At 51.5% G+C, this 15,597-nt stretch overlaps 1 protein-coding gene across 1 annotated transcript; it reads left to right on the top strand.

The window, feature by feature from the left end:
* Positions 1-204: 204 nt before the first annotated feature.
* On the top strand, positions 205-792 carry LOC148217453 (olfactory receptor 14J1-like). The gene has a single exon (XM_088158638.1). The coding sequence runs from the start codon at positions 205-207 to the stop codon at positions 790-792; it is 588 nt and encodes a 195-aa protein (XP_088014764.1).
* Positions 793-15,597: the final 14,805 nt, after the last annotated feature.

The following is a 15,597-nucleotide window of genomic DNA, read 5'->3' as shown; positions in this document are numbered from 1 at the left end:
GCCTGCGGCCACCACCTGCACACCCCCATGTTCTTCTTCCTGCTCAACCTGGCCCTCACTGACCTGGGCTCCATCTGCACCACTGTCCCCAAAGCCATGCACAATTCCCTCTGGGACACCACACACATCTCCTATGTAGGATGTGCTGCTCAGGTGTTTTTCTTTATGTTCTTCATTGGTGCAGAATATTTCCTCCTGACCATCATGAGCTACGACCGCTACGTGTCCATCTGCAAACCCCTGCACTACGGGACCGTCCTGGGCAGCAGAGCTTGTGCCCACATGGCAGCAGCTGCCTGGGCCAGTGGCTTTCTCACTGCTCTGCTGCACACGGCCAATACATTTTCCCTGCCCCTGTGCCAGGACCATGCCTTGGGCCAGTTCTTCTGTGAAATCCCACACATCCTCAAGCTCTCCTGCTCCAAATCCTACCTCAGGCAATTTGGTGTTTCTGTTTTCAGCGCCTCCTTAGCCTTTGGCTGTTTTGTGTTCATTGTTTTCTCCTATGTGCAGATCTTCAGGGCTGTGCTGAGGATCCCCTCTGAGCAGGGACGGCACAAAGCCTTTTCCACTTGCCTCCCTCACCTGGCTGTGCTCTCTTTGTTCCTCAGCACTATCATGTTTGCCTACCTGAAGCCCCCCTCCATCCCCTCCCCATCCTTGGATCTGGCCCTGTCAGTTCTGTACTCGGTGGTGTCTCCAGCCCTGAATCCCTTCATCTATAGCCTGAGGAACCAGGAGCTCAAGGCTGCACTGAGGACACTGATCACTGAACCATTTCAGAAAAAGTAAACTGCTGGCAAATTTCTGCAAATAACTTGTAATAAAATTCATTTTTGATTGTACTTGTTGGTTTGCTTGTTAGTTTCTTCAATTCTTTCCTTTGTTTTAGTTTTTTGATATTTTCCGCAATGCCATTGTTTGTGCCATTTCTCATTTTGTTTCTGTCCACATTAACTGTGACCCCCAGATTGTTTCAATGAGGAGCTGTGCTCTCCAGGATCTCCAGCAGTTTCACCACAGATTCCCCTTCTTTTCTTCCTTTCTCTGCAGCTACAGCAGCAATGTCAGTGTGCAGAGCTGGGGCAGATCAGTGCTGACACAGCAGCTGTGCCCAGCAGCAGCAGCACTTGGTGTTGCCAGTGCTGCTCCCGTGCCACTGCCCCGCTGCCCTCCTGGCCCTCGTGTTGCTGCAGGGCCTGAGTGCTCTGGGGGCCGGGCACAGCCCTGGGGGTGGCAGTGCCGGGGCTGCAGCAGGGACAGGTCATGGGCACTGCTGGGGCAGCGCTGATGCCTCAGGGCAGGGCCTGGGGGCTCCAGGCTCCTTGGCCAGGCTCTCTCCACAACACTTGGCCAGCCCAATGCTGAGCAGAGAAAAGCCCCGGGAGCAGCCCCAGGCTGGCCGTGGGCAGGCTGGGGGCAAACAGCATGGCTGGTGCTCTGCAAGCTCCCTGCAAGGGGGACACCCTGGCAAGGAGCAGCAGAGCAGGGGCTGATCCATCCCCACTGTGCTGGACACCCCAGGGCAGCGTCCCAGAGCGTCCTCATGCACCTGCCAACAACATCCCCCCTCTGCAGCCCTGGCCTCTCCCCCAGCTCACACAGGAGCCCCATCCTTGCAGGCACACACACGGCAGCACTGGCTCAGGAGCCCCTGTTTGCATTGCACACAGCAGGGTCAGCACCCCCATGGTGCTGCTGTGGGGACATGGAGCTGAGTGAGCACAAATGCCATCAGCCCCTGGGGCCAGCAAGGGCTGGGGGACGGCAGGGAAACCACTCAGGTTTGCTGTGGCCTCTGAAGTCAGCCAGAAAGTTTGATCCCATGAGCTATGAGTTTCCTGCCCAACTGCCGATGTTGCTCAGAGCCAGGGCTGCCTGGCAGCCACCCCCAAACTACTCTGAGCATTTCCTTCATATTTTCTATCTTTCCTTTTTCCTGCTCTCGAATTCTTCCTACTCTCCATCCCTGTTCTCTCTCCTTCAAACAGCCCATTCCTGTTTGCCTTTTCCTCTCTGGCCCCATACTCCATTTCAGTTCCTGAGCTGGCACCATGGGAACGTCCCTTGGGGAGCAGGATCATCCTCCAAGTGCTGCAGGAATTGTCTTCAGGGTCCTACAGTGCCTCGTGCTGTTCCCTTGCCAGAGGCACCACAGGCCAGGGGCGCACATCTGGGCTGGTGTGTCTGGGTGTGAGGCTCCTGTAGCTGTGGAAAGCAGTTTTAACCATTTAAGTGCGGCAGAAATAAGATTCACAGCTACATGGTCGTCTTTCATGACAGAAGAAAGAGAAAAGTTTATTCAGAAACACACTTGGTTTCATAGCATGACTCGCTATACCAAGACTAGAGAAAAGGTGATTGGTTCAGAGAGAAGACACACCATTCCCAGGGCCTGGTCACACACCACAACATTGGGTTCTATCTTGTTATTAATTCCTTTTTATTTTGACCAAATTATCACCCTGGGAGAAATTCTTCCTAGCCTTGAGTTGGACCAGCTTATCGGCTGGGAACAAAGCTGAAAAAAGCTGAAAAAGCTCCAGCCAGGAATATTTTTCAGGCTGTAATTTTCTTACTTTGTCAATATGTGTCCCACAGGCTCTCTGTTGTGGGCAATGAGGAGGGGCTGGAGAGGCTCTGCAGGACTGACAGGATGGGCTTTGGGGCTGTGCGGAGCAGCTGAGGGACCTGGGTTGCTGGACCTGCTGAAGAGGAGCCCCTGGGCTCATCCTGCACCTGATCCTAGGGGTGGTTTCAGAGAATCACAAAATCGGCAAGGTTGGAAAAGACCTTGGAGAGCATGTAGTCCAACCTGTGCCCTGACAGCACCTTGTCTCCCTGAGCCTCCTCTTTTCCAGGATAAACATCCCCAGCTCCCTCAGCCACTCCTCACAGGACTTGTGTTCCAGACCCCTCACCAGCCTTGTTGCCCTTCTCTCGACTCACTCCAGACCCTCCATGTCCTTCCTATACTGGAGGCCCAGAACTGGACACAGCACTCGAGGTGCTGCCCAACCAGTGCCGAGTGCAGGGGAAGAATCACTGCCCAGATCCTGCTGGCCACACCATTCCTGATCCAGGCCAGGAGCCATTGGCTTTCTTGGCCACCTGGGCACACTGCTGGCTCATGTCCAGCCTGCTGTCCATCAGTGTCCCCAGGTGTCCAATTCCACCTGGCTGCTGTCCAGCCACTCTGTGCCCAGCCTGGAGCACTGCAGGGGTTGTTGTGACCAAAGTGCAGGACCCAGCACTTGGTCTTGTTAAACCTCACCTTGTTGGATTTGAGCCCTGGATCCAGCCTGTCCAGGTCCCTCTGCAGAGCCCTCCTGCCCTCTAGCAGATCAACACTCCCAGACACTTTGGTGTCATCACGGTTCCCTGAGGGCCTGGAGTGTCACAATGTTCTCCATGATTCCATGAGTCCTCCCAGTGTCACAATGTCCCTTTGGTTCCATGGGGGCCCTTGGTGTCACAAAGTCCCTTGGATTCTTGAGCCCCTCAGTGTCACAGTGGATCCTTGGTTCCATGAGATCTCACAGTTCAGCAATGCTCTCCTTGGTTCTACAGTGTCACAGTGGCCTCTTGATGCCAAGGGTCACCCTGGTGTCCAACATCTTTGCTTCATTCCATGACTCCCTGAGGAGCAGCACTGGCCCCTTGCTTCCAGGGGCCCAGCAGTGTCACAGTGGCCCCATCATTGCACAAGGTCCTGTTCTGTCACCATGCTCTGCATGGTTCCACAAGGCCCTGCAGTGTCACAGTGGCCTCTTGGTTCCATGAGCCCCCAATGCCACCTTGAATTCCTTGGTGCTGCAGTGTCACAATGGAGCCCTGGTTACACAATATCCTGCAGTGGCACAAGGGACCCTTGGTTCCATGGGGCCCCACAGTGTCACAATTGTTTCCTTAGTTCCAAGAGTCCTTGCAATGGAACAATGGCCCCTTGATTCCATTGGGCCCCTGGCTCTCACAAGGCTCTCCTTGGTTCCAGAGTGGCACAATGGCCCCTTGGTTCCACAAGGCCCTGCAGTGTCACAGTGGCCTCTGTGGTTCCACCAGGACCCAGACTGTCACAATGGACTCCTTGCTTCCATGCAGCCCCACAGTGTCACAGTGGCCCCTTGGCTCTGTGGTGCCATGTCATACACAGGGTCACTATGGTCCTCTCAGTTCCATGAGGCCCTGCAGTGTCACAATGGCCCCTTGCTGCCCCAGGGCCCTGCAGTGTCACAATCATCACAGAATCAGCCAGGCTGGAAAAGACCTTTGAGAGCATCAAGTGCAACCTGTGACCCAACACCACCTTGTCACCCAGACCATGGCACTCAGTGCAACATCCAGTCTTTCCTGAAACACTTCCAGGGATGGTGACTAACTCATCTCCCTGGGCAGCCCATTCCAATGCCAAATTACCCTGTTTGTGAAGAATATTTCCTCATGTCCAGCCAAATAATCCCCTGGTGCAGCTTAGGGCTTGGTCCTCTTATCCTGTCACTGTTCCCTGGGAAAACAGCATGAACGTTCCCTGGCTGCACCCTCCTGTCAGGGAGTTGTAGAGTGATGAGGTCTCCCCTGAGCTTCCTCTTCTTCAGGATAAACATCCCCAGCTCCATCAGCTGCTCCTCACAGAACCTGTGTTCCAGACCCCCCTCCAGCCTTGTTGCCCTTCTTTGGACATGCTCCAGCCCCTCCATGTCATTTCTAAATTGGGGGCCCAGAACTAAACACAGCACTGGGGGTGTGGCCTCACCAGTGCTGAGCGCTGGGGAAGAATCACTGCCGTGCTCCTGCTGGCCACACCATTCCTCATCCTTTAGAGTACCAGGGGTTGGATGAGGGAAATGGTGGGGAGGAAGTGGGGACAAAGTGTTTTTGATTGTCAGCCATGAAGGGTCTTGGTTTTCATATCTACTCAGACTTCATTAGAAGATACTGGGTGTCAGTATCAATTGGACATTGCTAATACTAAATTTTCAGCAGGTAAAAATATTCAACAGGACAAAACAGTTCTCTCTGCAATGTTTTTAATAAAGTAAATTTACTTAAATTTACTTCTGAAGTCTTTTTAATTAACCACAGAAGAATTGAAGATTTGAATTATTCCCGGGGACTTTTCTTGTTTGGGTGTTTTTAACAAATGTTTATGAGTCTTTTTCATTGTATTCCCAGAGGCTGAAGAGATCAAGAAAGAGAAGTCCTCTGGAGTACGGAAATTGATCATCAGCCTCCAAGTGGCTGAGGATCCATCCTCATCAGAGCAGCAATGAACAGAAATGAGCACAGCTTTGTGGCTGCCCCAGCTCTGGGATGGGCCCTGGGCCTGGAGCAGGAGCAGCTCTGGAGGGCCCCAAGGCCGGGGCTGTTGTGCTGGCCTGGGCAGATGGGATGGCAGGAGGGGCTGCAGAGCTGTCAGGAGCTGAGGGAGAGGGGAGCAGGGCACCCAGGGAGCCTCCTTTTGCCTTGGCCAAGCAGCTTGGCCATGGCTGGGGCTGAGTCCTCTCTGAGCTGCAGCTGCTGCTGTGCCCTTGGCAGGGGCTGAGGCCGTGGGGCCACTGCCCAGAGCCCCCTGGCCTGAGCAGAGCTGTGGGGCCAGAGCCGGCTGGGCTGTGCTGGGGAGAGGCCCTTGGTGCTGCACAGAGCTCAGGGCAGCTGGCACAGCTTGCAGGGAGCTGGGCTGGCCTGAGAGAGCCTGCCAGAGAAAGCAGCAGTGTCCATGTCAGCCTGGCTGAGCGGGCAGGGGCACGACTCAGCCCAGGCCTTGTGGGGCAGGGCCAGCGCCTGGGCAAGGCATTGCAAACAGGCAAGTGGCCCAGAGAGGAGGCTGCTCTGTGCCCTTGGTGGCATGCACAGAGCAGGGAGGGGGCCCAGGACATTTGTCAGCGCCAGCCTCTGTCCCCAGCCCTTGCCAGCCCTGGCTGCTGAGCCCAGCTTTGGCCTGGGCTGAGTTTGGCTGTGGCCCAGCTCCATCCTCCTGCGGGGCTCAGGGCCTGTTGCCGGCCATGGCCAGCCCTGCCCGGCCTCTGTGCTGGCCCAGAGCCCGGCAGAGCCCGGGGCAGGGCTGTCAGTGCAGGCCCACAGGTGCCACGGGCTGTGCAGGAGCTGGCAGAGGCTGCCCAGCAGGGAGGCCATGGGGCACAGAGCCCCAGGGCTGCTGTGGGCACCATGGCACAGGGGCTGTTCCCACCCGCAATGCTCCTGTCCTGGGCTGGGCCTGCACAGGGGCTGGGCCACCATGGCTGGGGCAACAAGCTGTGAACAGAGACCAGGGTGGCAAAGTCCCCCAACAGAACCTTGTGGAGGAGGCTGTTTTGAGTCATTTCACAGCTCAGGGATTCAGCATGGAGGAGAAGCAACAGAAATCCTGCAAAATGAGGAGGATTTAAACCTTATTGCTCTAGGCTCCTTCTGGGGGATGTCTTGAACCATAGCCCTGCTCCGGGATGGAAATTCCTTTCTCTTGGTACTATGTCTGGGCCTTCTGATGTCTTGACAATTGATCCCTTGTTCCTATTGATTCCATTGCAGCACACGAGTCTCCTTTCTTCTGTCAGGCCCAGTTTTGTCACAATTGAACCTTGGCTCCGTGAGATTGCCTTGTATCACAGCCTTCTCTGAGATTCCATGAGGCCTTGCTGGGTCGCAGTGGAGCCTTTGTGCCATTGGTTTCCATTGCAGCACAATGGTCTCCAGCATTCCATGAGGCCCCACTGCAAAACAGGGGGCACTTGATTCCATCAGTTTCCATTCCATCACAATGGTCTCTTGGATTCCATAAGGCCCTGCAGTTTCACTACAGAGCCTTTGTTCCACATTTTTCCTTTGTGTCACAATGGTCTCCTGAGCTGTATGGGGCGGCAACACCAAACAGTGGACATTTGCTTCCATGTGATTCCACAGTGTCACAATGGTCTCCTGGCTTCCATGAGTCTGCACTGTGTTTAAAATTGACACTTTGTTTTGCAAGATTCCGTGGCTTCACTGTGCTCTCCTGTGATTCACAAGGCTGTGCTGTGTCACAATGGACACTTGCTTCCTCCAAGGCTGGAGATGTCCCAGTGGCCATGTTCAGTGAGGCCCTGCCCTGTCACAACTGACACTTGCTTCCATCAGATTCCATTGTTTCACCATGCTCTCCCAGATCCCATGAGGTCTTTTTCTGTCACCATAGGGTATTTTTTCTACTAGGCTTGGCAATATTTCCATGGCCCTTGTGTTCCATATGTCCCCTCTCTTTCAGAATTGACCCTTGGTTCCATTGCATCTCAGCGCTCCCTATGTTTCCATGACCTGCCCTGTCTCTCAATGGACACTGGATTCCACAAGAGCTGGCAATGTCCCAGTGGAACCTGTCTCCTAATTGGCCCCAGTTTTTCAAAATAAAGCCTTGGTTCCATGAGATTCCACTGTGTCACTATGTTCTTATTTTCCTGAGAACCTGATGTGTTCACAATTGACCCTTGATTCCTTCAGATTCAATTGCATCACAGTGGTTTCCTTGGTTTCATAAAGCCCAGATTTGTCACAATGGATCAGGATATTCCATTGCAACACAATGTTCTCCATCACTCTGTAAGGCTGCAGGGTGAAACAGTGGACACTTGGTTCCATGAGATTCCATTGGGTAACAATGTTCTCCTGTGTCCCATTAGGCCCGGCTCTGTCACAATGGAACCCTGCTAGTATGAGCCTTGGAAATGTTCCATTGGCACCTGGGCTCCATCAGGCCCTGCTGTCTTGAAAATTTACCTGTTGTTCCAGGACATTCCATTGCCTCACAATGGTCTCCTTGGTCCCATGAGGCCCCTCTGTGTCACAATGCAGCCTTGGGTTATTGAGATTCCACTGCCTCACAATGGTCTCCTGTGTTCCATTAGGCCCAGTTGTGTCACAATGGACACTTGGTTCCATGAGCAGTGGCAATGTCCCAGTGGCACCTGTGTTCCATGACACCCTGCTGTGTTACACCTGACAGTTTGTTCCATGAGATTCCATGGAGTCACAATGGTCACTTGGGTTCCATGAGGCCTCGCTGTTCTGACAATTGACACTTGGCTCCATCAGATTCCATTGCCCCACAATGTTCTCCTGGGTTCCAAGAGGCCCTGCTGTGTCACAATGGCCCCTTGCTTCCATGAGCCATGGCATGGTCCCACTTTTCCCTGGGTTCCATGAGGCTGTGCCGTGTTCACAACTGACACTTGCTTCCATGAGATTCCATGGAGTCACCATGGTCCCCATGTTTCCATGAGGCTGTGCTGTGTCACAATGGACACTGGATTTCACAAGAGCTGGCAGTGTTCCAGTGGCACCTGTGTCCCATGAGGCCCCACTTGGTCAAAGTAGAGCCTTGGATCCCTGAGATTCCAGGTTGTCCCAATGGTCTGCTGAGTTCCATGAGGCTGTGCTGTGTCACAATGGACACTGAATTCCACATACCCTGGCAATATCCAAATGGCACCTGGCTTCCATGAGACCCCACTGTGTTTGCAGCTGACACTTGGTTTCCCCAGACTGCCACTGTGTCACAGTGCTCTCCTGGGTGCCATGAGGCCCTGCTGTGTCACAATGGACACTTGCTTCCATGAGATCCCATTGTGTCACAGTGCTCTCCTGGGTGCCCTGAGGCCCTGCTGTGTCACAATGGACACTTGCTTCCATGAGATCCCATTGTGTCACAGTGCTCTCCCAGGTCCCATGAGGTTGTGCTGTGCAATAATGGAACCTTGTTTCTACTGGGCCTGGCAATGTCCCAGTGGCACCTGTGTGCTATGAGGCCCCTCTTGGTCAAAGTAGAGCCTTGGGTTGATGTGGGTGAGGGTCCATAGTGGCACAGAGTCCCCAGGCAGGTGCAAAGGAGAGATGCTTTATTATAAAACCAGGCCTTTTTAAGCATTTAGCCCATTATCAGTGACATAGTTTAAAGCATAAGAGAGACAATTCCACCAACCACCACACACCATCATGGGAACACTCAATGGTTATGTAACATGCTTTTCTACTCCTAATTCAGCTGAGTCTCTTTCCCACAGTCCTCTTCTACTTAGCCGAAGTAACAGGCCTGAGCCATGATTTTACAAGGCCTTCCTTTTGTGAAGTTTTATTTATTGGTGATATTTCTCTTCTTTTTTTATGTGTTGCACAGCTAAAACTGTCTGCACCAGTGAAGCCATTATCTTATTAAGGTTACTATTGATCATTTGTCGCACACAAGATAAAATACATGGGATACCTATCACAATCATTAAGGACACCAAGGATAACTATAATGCTATACATTACTAAATGTTTAAGTCATGCCCTGAATCAGGGATGTTTGAGCCATGAAGACATCCCCACCAATCACCCTCATCATGTTTCTGTAGCTGTTTAGTGAGCTGCTCAATATTACTAATTCTCTCGTGAATGGACTCTGAATGATCACTTAAGTTCATGCAGCACATCCATCAAAATCTTCACACCCATGGCCTTGAGCCAAGAGCAAGAAGTCAACGGCCTTCAACAGGCTGCTCTGTTTTGCAGTGTTGCATGTTGCACCAATTTAAGATCAATTAGCATTGCTGAACGAGTGGCAATAGTGGCATTAACTTCCTTTGCAAGCCAGCAGCCAAGCTTGTTTAAAGAAGCCAAAGCACGAGCAGTACCAATTGCTAGGCACTGCTAGTAGGGAGATGGGGATTTGGGCACGAGCAGGGGACAGGGTTTGTTCAGGTGCCCAGGAGAGCACAGTAATAACAACTGTTCCCTTGTGCTCCCTGTAAATGAGCTGGGTAAGCCACAGCAGGGGGCCTAGTGTTACAGGACAGGTGAGGTATGTTTTGGCAAGCACTAACTATCTCAACTATATCACAAGTATGCCAAGTACGAATAGACAAGAGTGCCTTTTTACAGTCATTGTTTGCATTTTCATACGTCATAACAGATTTTTCGTGTGCCCTCATCATCAACCTGTGAGAGAGCACAGCCTGCAGCCTGTCCATAAATGTCATGTGTGGTTCTGTGGGACCCTGTTGAATTCCAGTTTCAGAAATATTAGCATTCTTGTCTGCCACTGGGATCCATCACAACGCTGCAATAGAAAGGTGGGAAATGAGGCCATAAACATTGTGTGGATAGCCTGTCTGTGACCAGGTGTGTGCATACACACCCTCACCAGATAACTGAACAACAAGCACAGGAGGATCCCTTCACTGCAGGTGTCCTGCCTGAGCCATACAGGACTCGGGGTAATCTGAGAAACAAACTATATGTTGTGTCATAGTTAAGATCATTTCCATGATGTTTTTCCAATCAACGGGCCTAAGAACACAGGCAGCACTTATGGTGTCTAAGTAAGCAATACCATGTTCAGAAGGCACACCACTTGCCTGCTCCAGTCTCCACAGCTCTCTCACAATAGTGTAGTCTACATCTTTGTCAACTGCTGTATGACCTTGTTCATAAACAACCAGATATGCAGTAAGAAATGAGAGGCCTGGGCCCTGATCCCACATAGAGTATAATTTGAGCATTTATGGGTGCTGGGTCTGAAGGATAGGGTGATTCAGGATAGCTACCCCAAGTGACCACCTCCTCAGGGGGTGGGATGGTCACAGAGCCAGCCAGCAGCTCTTGGCTAGTGTTAGGTGCGGGGGTTGTATCACATAGAGGCCCAAGAGAGGACAGGGGAGCTGCAGGATTCCAGGGGCCCAGCAAGGGCAGGGGACTACAAAGAGCTGGAGGAGCAAGCATGCCCAAGGGCCAATAGTGGCTGAGGGGCCAACAATGGGCGGGGGTTTCAAAGAGCTGGGGGGGGCCAAGCATGCCCAGGGGCCAATACTGGCCAAGGGGGCTGCTGTAAGTGAAGCAACCGTGGGGAAGGAGGAGGGGGGTTTGTGCTGGCGGGCAGGTGGTGAAGGAGCTGCTGTGGTAGGCAGTGAAGAAGTGGCAGTGGTGGGGAGCACGGGCAGTGGAGGAACCACAGCACCCTGCAGGGCCTCTGATGTGGGACAGGTGTTGTCTTTTACATGTGTGAAAATCCAATCCAACACAGCAAGTAATTGAGCATTGGGAATGTCTCTGTTCTGACGTTGTAAAAACCACTGTAAATTCTCTAGGGTCTGCTTTTGCTCAACTGACAGCTTTGCTCCCAGGATGTGACACATTGCTCACCTCAAACTGATGAATGTGTGTGCTGAGATGGAGTAAGGTGAGGGTGGGGGTCACTCGGGGTGTCTGGGTCTGCTGCCTGGGTCCACTGCTGGGATCCTCTGCCTAGGTCTGGTGTCTGGATCTGCTGCCAGGGGCTGCTCCTTGAGTCTGCAGAGCTTTGGTTTCTGTCGCAGGCCACTCTTCGCTGCAGGTTGATCTTCTACCTTCAGGTGCCAGCTGTGGGTGAGGGTCCATAGTGATGTAGAGTCCCCAGGCAGGTGAAAAGGAGAGATGTCTCATTGTAAAAACTGGCATTTTGAAGCAGTTAGCCCATTATCAGTTACATTGTTTTCAAGCATAACAAACACAATTCAAGCAACCAGCATACACCACCATATGAACACGCCATGGTTATGTAACATGTTTTTCTATTCCTAATTCAGCTGAGTGTCTTTCCCACAGTCCTTTTCTACTTAGCTCAAGTATCAGACCTGAGCCATGCATTTAAAATGCCTTCCTTTTGTAAAGTTTTACTTATTGTTAATAGGCTGGCAATTGAGCCTTGTTTCTTTGAGATTCCATTGTATCACAGTGGTGTCCTGGGTTCCATGAGGTCACACCATGAAACAGTGGACCCTTGATTCCATTAGTTTCCATTCTATCACAATGGCCTCTTGGGTTCCATGAGGCCCTGCACTGTCACCAGGCAGCATTTGTTCCACATTTATCCATTGTGTCACAACTGTCTCCAGCACTCTATGAGGCTGCAACATGAAACAGTGGACATTTGCTTCCATGTGATTCCACAGTGTTCAAATGTTCTCCTGGGTTCCATGAGGTCCCTCTTTGAAACAACTCAGAATTGGTTCCATGAGGTTCTGTACTCAACAATGGTCTCTGGAGTTCCAAAGTGTCACAGCAGAGCCTTGGTTCCATGAGGTTCATTGGTGTCACCATGGTCTCCTTGGTTCCAGGAGCCATCACAATGTCACAACAGAGCCTTGGTTCCATGAGGTTCCTGCAGCAGGACTTCCCCTATGGCCCAGCAGAGCTCATCTGTTCTGTCCATCAGCTGGGCCATCACTCAGGGCATCTTCCCCCTCTCAGGAATTGCTGAGATAACCCAGGCCGGACATCTGTCCTGTCCTGAGTTCTCTCTGGTGCCAGGGAGGTGGAATTCCCAGCTGACCATGAACATCTTGCCTTGAGAGCAGACTGAAGGGAGATGAGCCTTGAATTTCTGAGTGACACACACTTCACTGTACAAACTAGAAATGTCACACAAAACTTTCACCAAGCAGAAATCTCCTGCATAGTCCCTGGAAATGGGTAGTGTAGTAATTATGTCAAGATGGACACGACTGGCACCAACACCAGTCTATTAAAAACTTTTCATCCCTTCTCTCTGCAGACTTCCCTCAGGCAACTCTGACTCCTTTCCTCACAGACAGCTCCACACAGCATGAATCCTTCCCTCCTCTCTCTGAAAGTTTCCTTCTTCCTTCTACATGACCGGCTAACCCAAACCTGTCCCTTACCCAGCCCCCAAACCTATCTGTCCCTCACACAGCATCTTCTGACCTTATGTGTCCCTTGCACGACCACATGTCCCTTCTTCCTCACAGCAGACTCCATCCCAAACTGCAGCACGCTCTCAGTCTCAGCTCCAACTCCATCTCCAAATGTAACTTATGGCCAGCTAGCCCACACTTTTATAACACCCAACCTTATTGGGCTGGAACCACCTAAAAAGAGCTTCCTCGCTTGGTCGAGCCCTCCGTGCTCTCTCCCCAGCCTCTGCCACCTTTTTACCTTTTTAACTCCTTTAGTTTCAAAAAAAATATCACTACCCTGTTATTTACACTTATAGACACAAGAGGACAGAATTACCTCAGAAACAGCAAAGCCTCAGGCCTCAAAAAATTTTAACCCATAGCAAATACAGTTAATAACACAAAACGGTAGTGTTATAGCAAAGATATTGCAAAAGTCCACAACAGAAAACATAGAAAACATTACCCAAAATCCGAAATTTCCACCACCAAAATTAGAGCAACACAAACACAAAACACCAATCACCATATAAAATACTTCCTTCTAACAGCCTACCACGAGCAAAGAGCACAATTTACACAGAACATTTCAGTTAGGATTATAGCAGCGATTTATGCTATTTATAATTCTGATAATACCTTGGTTCCTGTTCCAGTTACCCCCAAACTTGCTAGAGGCCACCCTGTGTTGTCAACAGAAACCCCTTTGCCAGCTTCCAAATTCCTTCCCCGAACCTGTGAGCTCTGTGTGCCCGAGGTCTCTGACACGCTCTTAGCCATGCACAGGCATCCCTAGCATCTTACTGCCAGGCATCCTACTCACCTTACCTCGGGCCTCTCCAAAAATAATTTAATAAAACATACCTCTAGGCCGTACAGGAGGTTGTTGTTCATCCCTGCAGTGAGGGACTGGGGAGCCGAGGTCCCCTCTGGAAAAAGTCCAGGGCACGTTGGGATGTCCACGTCCCCTGCGCTCCAGCAGCCAGACAAAGACCTCCTGCCTGGCTCGCCAACTGACTGTGGGAAGAAGGACCTGGCACTGAAATTGTAGAGAGGGTGTTTTATTGCCAGCTGGGACACTTGGGGGGATATCTCCTCCAAACCACGCGTACCTGGTCCAGACAGGTGCCAGGTATAAATACACATTGATCCCACAAGCCCACACCTCCCTGCCCGCCCATCTCCACCTTCTCCTGCTTTGTGTTATAATTACCTGCCACCCTCCTGGTGGTCGTGCTCGGTGGTCTTTGGGATGAAGGCCGTACGTCTTCCTCAGTAATCGCTGTTTGAGCTCTGCTTCTGGGCAGGCACAGTGGAGGTCTGGCTCTTCTTCAGATGAACCTGTCCCACTCAAAAACACTAATCTGTTCAGGGCTAGATTTTGGAGACACAGGTTTCTGCTTTGTCTGGCTTGTATGATACTTAGGTCTTGCTTTGCTGAATTTTGGCAATGCATCTTTATGTTTTTTTCGTGGCAACTAAGTTGCGATTTGATTTGTTACATACTGTTTCTGCTATGTGTTCTATTTTCCCTCCACTTGCTTAAGCATATTATAGGCTTCTATAATCCTGACTTTTCAAAACCATATGTGTTCTCCATCTCAACACAGGTTGATGACATTTGTCCTTGCTGCCCCTGCCATCCCACTGCCCCAGGAACAGCCCCGAGCCACCCGTGAGGGACAGGCCCTGCTGGGCCAGGCCTGGGCTCAGGCCTTGGCCTTTCTGCTTCCTCCAACCAGCCCAGGCCTTGCTCAGCATTGCAGTTCCCTGCTCACAGCCTCGGGCTCCTGCAATCCTGGCCTCAAGGATCTGCTCTCACCACTCCCTGGGGAGCCTTTGGCAGTCCCTGCCCTCAGTGGGGCCACTGATGCTCCAGGGGTGTGGTTACTGCACTGCAAAGAGAGAGAAAGGACAGCAACACACACGGACGTCTTTTAGGAGAAAAGGCCAATGTTATTGTACGGACGTCCCGTATTTAAAGTGTGTTACGTGCAGTTAGGACAGGACAGTAGTTCATTGGACAATTGGGAAAAATATCCCTGGGACAGCATGTCCGGATGTCCCATGGGAAAGACACCAGGTGTTAATCTTTATTATGAATTCCCTTCTGTTTTTCACCAAGTTATCACTCTGGGAGACTGCCTCCCTCAACTGAAGCTGTAGTCAGCTTGTCAGCCTGGGAATGGACCTGAGAGACAGGAGAAATCCAGGCCTGAGAGGAATTGCCAAACTGCAATTTCTGAGCTTTCTAAATGTGTGTGTCCACACAAGGGACTTGGAGTTTTGTTTCTGACTGCTTGAGCAGCTTCTTCAACCTTCTCTCAGTGCCTGGGGGTCCTGGACTCAGCCACAAATGTGCTGTGGGGATCATTAAAATACAGAAATCCCTCAGGAGCTCTTTGTCTTCCTTCCATTGTCTTCATGATTTCAGGGTTTGTGCAGCTCATTGGAGTCAGTTTGGAGTTCCCTTAAGGAGGAAGATTTCAATGTGCAGCTCATGACATTTTTCTTTCATCAAGTGAGTATTGTTTTACTTTTCATTTCAGAGAAGAAGGGATTGAAGCATTCCCCAAGTGGTATTAATGCCCAATGTCTCTTTAGGAGGTGTGGGCCCACAGAAGAATGAGCCCCTTGCAGGCTGACCCTGTTTGGACAAGCTGCTCCCCAAGCCCAGCCTCACCATGTCTGACATGGCCCAGCTGGGACTGACATCCCTGGCCCTGCACCGGAAGCCCTTCCCCCTGAACTCTGCAGCTGGCTGTCCCTGCCCACTGCACCATGTCCCACGTGCTCTCCTCAGGGCTCTGCCTGCATCCAGGCCCAGGACAAGTATTCCTGTTTGTGAGGAAAGAAGGGAAAAGCCTGAGCAGGTTTCCTAAACGACAAATTCCCACTGTAGAAGCACATGCTG

This window comes from Sturnus vulgaris, unplaced genomic scaffold (assembly GCF_052056855.1).
Source record: "Sturnus vulgaris isolate bStuVul1 unplaced genomic scaffold, bStuVul1.hap1 Scaffold_84, whole genome shotgun sequence".
NCBI classification, from domain to species: Eukaryota; Metazoa; Chordata; class Aves; order Passeriformes; family Sturnidae; genus Sturnus; species Sturnus vulgaris.
The sequence above is the reverse complement of the archived record's forward strand: the minus strand, read 5'-3'. Positions and strand labels throughout refer to the sequence as shown.

Coding starts and splice junctions, on each gene's coding strand:
- LOC148217453 (XM_088158638.1), top strand. CDS start 205: ATGAGCTACGACCGCTACGTGTCCATCTGCAAACCCCTGCACTACGGG.